At 36.6% G+C, this 9,578-nt stretch overlaps 2 protein-coding genes across 2 annotated transcripts; one reads left to right on the plus strand and one right to left on the minus strand.

The window, feature by feature from the left end:
- The first annotated feature begins 492 nt into the window (after positions 1-492).
- LOC126693349 (pentatricopeptide repeat-containing protein At5g50390, chloroplastic-like) lies at positions 493-3,445 on the plus strand. The gene has a single exon (XM_050389294.1). It carries the CDS (start codon positions 1,111-1,113, stop codon positions 3,184-3,186), a length of 2,076 nt encoding a protein of 691 aa, XP_050245251.1. The 5' UTR covers positions 493-1,110; the 3' UTR covers positions 3,187-3,445.
- Positions 3,446-4,501: 1,056 nt separating this feature from the next.
- LOC126693351 (F-box protein At2g32560-like) lies at positions 4,502-8,561 on the minus strand. The gene is made up of 5 exons (XM_050389295.1): positions 7,504-8,561; positions 7,253-7,332; positions 6,717-6,889; positions 6,464-6,538; positions 4,502-5,117 (listed from the first exon to the last, which is right to left on the minus strand). The coding sequence occupies exons 1-5, from the start codon at positions 8,176-8,178 to the stop codon at positions 4,930-4,932; spliced, it is 1,191 nt and encodes a 396-aa protein (XP_050245252.1). The 5' UTR covers positions 8,179-8,561; the 3' UTR covers positions 4,502-4,929.
- Between the last annotated feature and the right edge of the window lie 1,017 nt (positions 8,562-9,578).

Raw genomic sequence — 9,578 nt, forward strand, 5'->3', positions numbered from 1 at the left:
GTGTAAAATAGTGATTTTCAAAATTATATGTATAATAGTAGTGTAATGAGAAACTTGACGTAACCAATATCATTAAAATTACAAGAAAAAATCATTTTTAGTTTCTCCAAATATCCTGATCGAACTAATGTCCTATATATTTGATAACTTAAATTAATATCAATAGTATCACTACAATTCATCATTTCTACGTATAAGCACGGATTACATTATATTATATATGAAGGTGCTAAAATTTTAAACTGCATTAATTATGCTTATTTGTAAAAAATATGGGCATTTGATAGAGAATCTTAAACACATGTTTTCAATTTTTAAACAAAATTACGCATATTTCTACACATTTTTTTATCTACATGTATTTTAAAAAAATACAAACAATATTACTCAAACTCTTCTACCAAATAGCCTTATATCTGTCAAAGGTCTTGTAATTAAATTTACGCTTCCCTTCCACAAAGTGTACAGAGTACATGGGAAAGGGTTCTATATCTCACGGAGGTGACAAGCTGGTGATTATAATATTCATTGATGCAACACTGGCCATTTCTCCTACTGACACTCCTTGGCTTTTGTTGCACCATTCTCAAAATTCTTTCCAAGTGCTCAACAATTTTTTCTTACTCCCAATTTCTTATCTTTTTTTTCGCGCTTTCTTCCGGCATCTGTTGTTACTCTTTTTTTTCCTTGCCTCTGCTCTATGGCTAAGAACAAACCCGTAGCCTCCTCCTCGTGACTCTCCAAAGAAGTACCAACAGATTTTGTGTGAAGGCTTCAATCTTTTTGGTTACCCATTTCGACAACTTATAAGGTTCCAACCTGATTCTGTTGATAACCAGTATTGTGTATATGGCCCAAACTTTCATTCCTTCAAGATTTTTCATTCGAATTTGCCCCATTCATTAGCTCTGATATGATATCAATAGAAAAGAACCATGAGATGAGCATTGGAATGACCTCACAAACTGACCTCATGCCTGTTTTGGCATCAATTCTATTCTTCCACTTTGATCATACAGTAAAGGGTACAAGTTTGGGTACACACTCTGTTTTTTTTCAGCTTCTATTACTACCCATTAGACATTGATATTTGTTTGTGCTATCTTGAGTATGGAAATCCCACTCCTAAGCTACCATTTTCCTTTCACTGTCAAGGACAGGAAATCTATGTTTTCTGGGTATTGTTTTTCATTTAGTAGGAGAAAATGGATAAACCCTTTTGATAGGATTAGGTGTTGTTCACTGGAAGTACAAGGGGTGCAGCAGCCATGGCTGAAGCCGAAACCGTCGAAAATTGATGTTGGGGAGAGGAAAGAGACGGTTTTGGAAGAACCCCAGATGAGAAAACATCCCAGTTCTGGGATTTGCAGTCAGATAGAGAAGTTGGTTTTAAATAAGAGGTATAGGGAGGCACTTGAGTTGTTTGAGATTTTGGAGTTTGAGGGTGGTTTTGAATTGGAATCTAGCACATATGATGCACTGATTAGCGCTTGCATAGGTTTGAAGTCGATTAGAGGGGTGAAAAGGGTGTTTAGTTATATGAGCAGTAATGTGTTTGACTTGGATCTGTATATGAGGAACAGGGTGCTGCTTATGCATGTCAAATGTGGGATGATGATTGATGCGCGTAAGTTGTTTGTTGAAATGCCGGAGAAGAATTTGGTCTCCTGGAATATGATAATTGGGGGGCTTGTGGATTCCGGTGATTATGCTGAGGTGTTCCGGCTGTTTTTAATTATGTGGGAGGAGTCTTTAGATGGTGGGTCGCGCACATTTGCCATGATGATTCGGGCATCTGCTGGGTTGGGACACATTTTTGTGGGAAGACAGCTTCACACTTGTACTTTAAAGATGGGTGTTGCTGACAATATATTTGTGACTTGTGCTCTAATTGACATGTATAGTAAGTGTGGGAGTATTGAAGATGCTCAATGTGTATTTGATGAGATGCCGGAGAAGACAACAGTTGGGTGGAATTCCATTATTGCAGGTTATGCACTTCATGGTTATAGTGAAGAAGCTGTCAGTAAGTTCTATGAGATGCGTGATTCTGGTGTTGAAATGGACCATTTCACATTTTCAATGGTTTTAAGAATATGTACGAGGTTGGCTTCTTTAGAGCATGCTAAGCAAGCTCATGCGAGTTTAGTTCGTCATGGTTTTGGATTAGATATAGTAGCGAACACAGCACTTGTAGATTTCTATAGCAAATGGGGGAGAATGGAAGATGCACGTCATGTCTTTGACAAGATGCCACAAAAGAATGTTATATCTTGGAATGCCTTAATTGCTGGATATGGTAATCATGGTCATGGAGAAGAAGCTATTGAGATGTTTGAGCGGATGCTTCAGGAAAAAATGATACCCGACCATGTCACCTTTCTTGCAGTTTTATCTGCTTGTAGTTATTCAGGTTTATCAGAACGTGGGTGGGCGTATTTTAAATCAATGAGTAGGGATCACAAGATTAAGCCCCGTGCTATGCATCATGCATGTATGATTGAATTATTAGGTAAAGATGGTCTTTTAGATGAAGCCTTTGCACTGATAAAAAGTGCTCCATTTAGGCCTACAGCTAACATGTGGGCTGCCCTGCTGACAGCTTGTCGTGTCCATGAGAATTTAGAGATTGGAAAATTGGCTGCTGAGAAGCTTTATGGAATGGAGCCTGAAAAGCTTAGTAATTATTTTGTGCTTTTAAATATATACAACAGCTCTGGCAAGTTGAAGGAAGCTGCTGCTGTTGTTCAGACCTTAAGAAGAAAGGGTATGAGAATGCTTCCGGCATGCAGTTGGATTGAAGTTAAAAAGCAGCCGTATTTTTTCCATTCTGGAGATAAAAGCAATGCCCAAACGAAAGGGATATACCAGAAATTGGACAACTTGATGCTAGAGATTTCAAAACATGGTTATGTTCCTGAGAGAAAATATTTGCTTCCCGATGTTGATGTTCAGGAAGAGCGGGTTATGTTGTACCACAGTGAGAAACTGGCAATAGCTTTTGGGCTGATCAACACTCCAGGTTGGACACCACTGCAAATTGTGCAGAGCCATCGGATTTGTGGTGACTGCCATAGTGCAATTAAGTTAATAGCCATGGTTACTGGACGTGAAATTGTTGTGAGGGACGCCAGCAGATTCCACCATTTTAGAGATGCCAGTTGTTCATGTGGGGATTATTGGTGATTACTAAATATGTTTGCATCAAAGGGATAAAACAGAAAAATATTTTATTAACCAAAAAACACCATATCAGTCACACTTATTGGTGTCTTTATGTAGGCAGTATAAGCACAGGTAAAGTCAATTTAGAACTGAGAGGGAGGAAATCTTCAATGCACGCCTGCAACAATACATTAAACCACCACACAATTGGAACTAAAATAAGAAACAAACGTCTCAGGAGCCTAAATTACAAATTTACTGAAGTTTTTTGCAAATAGAACTCTAGCTTCTATTCTTGTGTCTAAAAGTTACAACTACAATGTGTAGTTTACACTACTGTATCTGGCTCAGCCACCTTCACATTGGTGTTTACTTTCTGACAAGTTCCATTTCTTGGCTGCTCTCCCTCAATGCATATCCCTGCTACAACTCAAGCCCTCAACCTATCCATCCCCTTCCCTCCTAAGAAGCACTGTTCTAGCTCTTTGGGAGATTTTAACCTGGCATTGGTACCACCACTATGCTAACAAATGCAGGTTCACATAATAACTAACAACTTAGAATCATGTATCCAGTTAAGAGTACAAAGCTTTAATCCTCTTGGCTGAGATTGAAGCTTGAAGTTGAAAACTGCAAAAAGTTTGTACTCATGACTCTTACATCCTCTTGGCTGGTTGATGAGGACTTAATAGATTATCTTCTTGTATGGATTGTTCTGGAGCTCTATTTCACTATTGGCCATTTGCTCCAAATTCAGTTTCTGAGATCCCCTTAGCCTGGACTCCGTATTTTATGGTTTAGTATTACTAGTATGGTTAAAGGCCTCTGGGATGTGAATAATGGATAGTTTGATACAGCTTCTCATCACATATTCAAAATCAGAAGGCCTGAATTCCTTCAACTTGATATATAGCTGAATTTAACCAATGCTATCAAGTAGCATCCAAACCTTTTTTTTTTCGTCCAAGATCAATGGTTAGATTGATACTAATCAACCAGGATTCATTAGTTTGACTTTGAGCTAGGACTGTCCAGAGTATAAACTTAATAAAATGTTGGATCTATTGCTGTGGTGAGTATTCTAGCTAGGCCTCTGGCAAACTATAGATAATTTGAAATTGGCTATCAATGGGAACCATATTGAAATGGTGAGGAATGCATAAAAGCAAGAAACTGCGGCAGAAAAAAGAATATAATCAAAAAAAATATGAAGTTTCTAGTTGAATTTTGAGTCATTCAATAATCACAAGAAAATGACTCTCAATATAACCGGCAGTCTGCAGAATGAACATTTGGACCACTCAATAAATGCAGATTAAGATCTTGCTCCTTAAAATGATCTTGAATGAAATTTCAGACATCATTTATTTCATTTCTGTGCAGATTATTCACAGCAGATGAAAAGGTACCATTATCTCACAAAAACCACTGAAATTTCAAAATCTTTACAATAGATGCACCTATGTTCTACCATCTATGACCTATATATCTAAACAGAAAAGGAAATGATTTCCCTGAAGATATGTCAAACACAAAGTACAAAACTAGTCAGGTTGGAAAATGCATATCATGGTATATATAGTATGCTTTTTTCTTTTTGCATCTGTTCAAGGCCTCGCTATGCCGAACAAAAATAATTAAGCTTAATCTTCATCTTCTTCGAATGATTTCTATGACTATGAGCTCTCCTCATTCACAGCTCCAGAAAGAGAGAGGAAAAAAGAAAAGAAAAAGAGGGGCCTATTTACAAAAGCACTCATGATACTAATCCAATATTTGGGTTGGCCAAAGGCGTTTCCACCTTGCAATCTCCTCATCTTCATAAAGCTTCCTAATTCCACCATAGAAGCCATCTACTTCATTGCCTTCCTCCCGGTGGCTCTTCCTGTTTATCACCATTCTTCTCCATTTTGAGTCAGGAGAATACTGGTTGAACTCCAATATCACTGAATCTGTCAGCAATAGCTCACGGTGAGAAACTTACATTAAGTTGTCAACAGAAAAGAAAGAAATGGATCCTAATCATGCTTCTACTCCATGCTTGAAGGATAGCAACATATTAGAATATGAAAATTTCAGAAGAAAGTTCATCATGCATGCTTATACTTGTAAGTGGATTGGCACCTTCATTAAGTACTTAAAGGGAAATAAATTCAATGAAGCACACACCCCAGAGGTGCCTAAAGATAGCTACTAAGAACAGATCATGTAAGTGCCAAAGTGTGGTGGAGTTTTATATTCATGAATCAAGTCAAAATGAGAACCTGAAGGAAATACAAAGATTCAGTTGGACTGTAAAGAAGTATATGTAAACAGATAATTTGCCTTTTCAGGAAATTACAATCACTTGAGAACTCAAATTAGGTTGAGGGTTTGGAGATTAAGTAAGAATATGATTATAAACTACAACAACATCGACATCAACAGTAATAATAAGTGTACTCCACACAAAAAAGGACGAACACTCTACTGTGCTGATTATCATATTGTTCTGTAGATATCTGCATCAGACACTTGTATTCGTGCTTGTGACCTTAACTATACGATATCATATTTTAGTTTCTAATACTATGCCAGAAGGAAGAAACACAGAAGGAAGTTTTAAATTTCAACTCATCTAAATCCCTTTTATCCTATTCTCCATTTTAAAATCCCACCATATTAAATAATGATGTATTGAACCCCAACCCCCTGGCCCACTCTTCTAGTTGCAGCAAATAAAGCCACATATGGGAAAAAAATATACAAACAAATATAGCTCTATAGTTTTATAACATACTCGTGTACATGTTTGAAGTTATACCAGCATCATATAACATGTCCTTGACTCAAAAAGCATTACATCTTAAGTGCAAAAGTGAACTATTTTTAATCTCCAATATGTGAACACAGGGCTCATGATTAACAGGAAAAGTGCCCTACATACTCTAAATTGAGAGAGATCTTGTCACATAGATGTTTTTTACTTAATTAACAAAAATAAACCCCACATATATAGAATAGAAATCGTCTGTCCCACTTTATGCTCCATTAATTGCAATATACCATGTGTCTCATTTTTGTTTTCTATTTTCTATTTTGGTTATTTTATAAGGAAAGGGAAAAAAAAAGGAGAAACGAATACGTGGCAACTTAGGATTGGTGGAGCATAAAGTGAAACACCAAAAATGGGATTAAAGATTTTTATTACACATATACCCTCTGTAACACAAACACAAACACAAAAAAAAAAATAAATAAAAAAAAAAAAAAAAAAAAACCTTGATAACAACTACAGAATCTAAGATGAACTTCTCACCACTATAATGGCAGTGGCAGTGATTCTCATTCCTGTCACATGCTTCCAAGTGACCAATGATTCCATACCACCAACCTGCAATACATTCAGAAGAAATTACATTGTTATCTAAAAGTAATGGAATAGAACATGACCAATTTTGTTGCAACATTATTACTTCTGTTAGAGAAAAGTCTAATAGACATTGAACATTAACAATTCTGTTAAATTAAAGGTAAAGATCTTACAGATGCATGCTGATTCAGAAACATACCATAGGGGAATTCTCTGGCTTTTCTCCACTGGATCTCAATGTGATCACCAGGCTTTAAGTCATCTAAACAATCAGAGACATGAAGAACATTTGGAGGAGTATCAACCGGTGGTGCTCTTAGCCTCTCCCATTGTATATTATCCTCTGTTGTTCGCCGCCCATGCGGCAAGTATCTGCAATAAAACATCCAGTTTGAGTTCAAGGGTACTGCAATACAGATGAGCTTAGCACATATAAATTCAATGTTGAGATTGATTACTTCCATTTGCAAGGTGAAAAATCTGTTTCAAATTTTTAGCAACAAAAAATTTATACAAGTAAAGATTGCCATCGGCTATAACTTAAAAATGCTGAAATTTTTAAAATTTTAGAGATTAATCTAGTGTCAACATGGTCCAAATTTATTATCCAGAAGCCAAAAATTCAGAATTCATATAATTGGCATATCTACTTGTTTCCTAAGCCTGTGAAGACACACACAAAAGTGAACCGACAAAAGTTCATGGACTCATTTTTTAAGGCCTCTCTTCCTTTACCTTGCCTGAAAGGTGTCATTCTTCGAGTCATAGCTAAGTTCAGCATCATAACATGACAGCATAAAACCAACATTACCATTCTGCAACAAAAACAAAATATAAAGGACTCATTATATTCTTCAATATTCAAAGGAGCAATCATATTACTACTGCCCAAAATGAACATATAGAATACAAAATAGCATTCCAAAAAAAAAGACCCATTAAAAGAATAAGCAGAGTTATTGGAATTAGTTAGAAGCAGCACTCACCTCACGATTATAGACTTGAGATGGAAACCATAACTTGCCACTTTCAAGGGATTGATACCAAGCCTTGATTGAATCAACCGGTAAAGACCTCCTTGACTTGCTGCTGCTTTCTAATTTTGGTCTAAACCATGAAGAAGGCCAATCCCCAAAAAGGGAGTTAAATAACCCTTTTCTCTTGCTTTGATCCAAAAGGGTAGGTCTTTTTCTTGAGACTACATGCATTTTCCATTCTCTATAAGTAGCATCACTAATCACTCTATCCCACTTGTGCTCCTTGTGTTTCTTCCATAAATGATCACTCCTACATCTATCCCTCAAAGAACTACACACTGCTCCCATACTACATAACCCGGCTGGCGAAAGCCGTTCAAGAATGCAGTCCAAGGCCAAGTCAGGCAAATCCAACAGAGAAACATCATCTTTCTCCTCTACATTCTCTACTTTTGAGCTATGTCCCATGTTCTTCAATGGAATGAATAATACAGGTACTTGAAAGAAACTGATAGCAGGCCTACTTTTCTTGAACCAAGACACAAGAAAAGTTGATAATTCACCCCAGAACCAAGGTGACAACAATTTCATCTCAGCCTCCCATGAAGGGAGTGACTTGTGAGTGAAAGACTTGGAAAGGAAGATGAAGGAGAAGGATACACAAGAGATTAGGAGGTAAAGCATTGGACCAAGTTAAATTTTCAAATGGGGTCTATAAGGCAAGGTTTGGCATCAAATGAAAAAGAAGATAGAAAGAAGGAACCAATTGCAAATGAAGCAATGGTGATTGCAACCATATATATGAGCAAAGTGGCAAAGTGTAATAACAATTTTATACTATATTTTTCATTTTTCTTCCTTTTGAGGATGACAAGGAAAGATCCACCAATAAGAGTAAGTGTGTTAGTTTGGCAGAAATGGACGGAGTTGTCAGGAGTGTTGGCCCTTATTTAATACGTTTTAAACGAGTACATCTGCAGACACCGCAACCGACAAGGTGTGGTAGTTATAACACCACAACACCACCACATTGAAACAAAGGAACAAGCATCGAGGCTGCTTCTTGAATGCATTGACATCTGGCGTCCACATACACTGAATTCCCATGAAAGAGAACCAATTTGTACGGCCAGTGGGGGGCAGCTGTCAGTTCAAGATTGATGAATATAGTTTTTTTAAGAATAATATCTATGGCACAGTTCTCTGTTAGATTTAGGTGATGAGACAATTAGAACCCCACATGTCTAAATCTATGAGTTTAGCCAGAATTTATGGAAATGTAATAGAATACTGATATGGTTAGGTTGGTTATGGACCAACTAATTAAAACCTCTGTAAGACTAGTCAAACTACAGAATTTTAGATGGTTAAGGAATTTTGAACTTGGAATTTTTATTTTCTTATTAAAAATGATTTTTTTTTTTTCTTAAACAAAGTTTGAAGTAGAAGCTGAGTGATTTAGGAAGATGAGGATGAAGTTGAAGTGGGTCCTATAAGGTGCGCCAAATCTTTATCTTAACTCTCTCAAAAAGAAAAGGACTGTTATCTGATTGATGGGGTTTTGAGGTTAAAGCAATTTAAGTGTTGGGGTACACTTTGCGTGGGTGTCACAAGACCAATACAGCAATACAGCCCATCTGATCCTTTGCCTAACTTCCACCAAACTTTTTAACTTTGTTTTGATGAGTAAAGCTCCAACAGTAACATGCCAAAGCCACAGAAATTGCTGGACAAATCATGCTCTATTAAAGAATGAGAATGCGACATTTTATATGACTTTTTCAAAAATCAATTTAACACCATTGGTCATGGCCAGACTGTGCCTTGTTGGACATAGATAGTTTCCATGTACTTCAAATCTTCAATGTTGTTTTTCTCTTCACTATGCTATGAGCATAATACACCCTTTTCTTTATTTTCAATTACTACCTATTCATTTTCTTAAATATCATTTCAAGGACTGAGCTCACAGAGTATTTAAGCTTGCTATGTATCATGCATATGTAGAGTAATGTCTTGTGCAAGGGGTATAGTAGTATGTGGCAATTTCATTTAGCGTCTAACGAAATTTTAGTACATTTATT

This window comes from Quercus robur, chromosome 7 (assembly GCF_932294415.1).
Source record: "Quercus robur chromosome 7, dhQueRobu3.1, whole genome shotgun sequence".
Lineage (NCBI taxonomy): Eukaryota > Viridiplantae > Streptophyta > Magnoliopsida > Fagales > Fagaceae > Quercus > Quercus robur.

Excerpts from the sequence above, each read along its gene's own strand:
- LOC126693349 (XM_050389294.1), top strand. The coding sequence starts at position 1,111 with ATGGAAATCCCACTCCTAAGCTACCATTTTCCTTTCACTGTCAAGGAC.
- LOC126693351 (XM_050389295.1), bottom strand. The coding sequence starts at position 8,178 with ATGCTTTACCTCCTAATCTCTTGTGTATCCTTCTCCTTCATCTTCCTT. Across the intron at positions 6,890-7,252 it reads AATGACACCTTTCAGGCAAG|ATACTTGCCGCATGGGCGGC; the intron begins GTAAAGGAAGAG and ends GTTTTATTGCAG. Across the intron at positions 5,118-6,463 it reads CTGCCACTGCCATTATAGTG|ATTCAGTGATATTGGAGTTC; the intron begins GTGAGAAGTTCA and ends TATTGCTGACAG.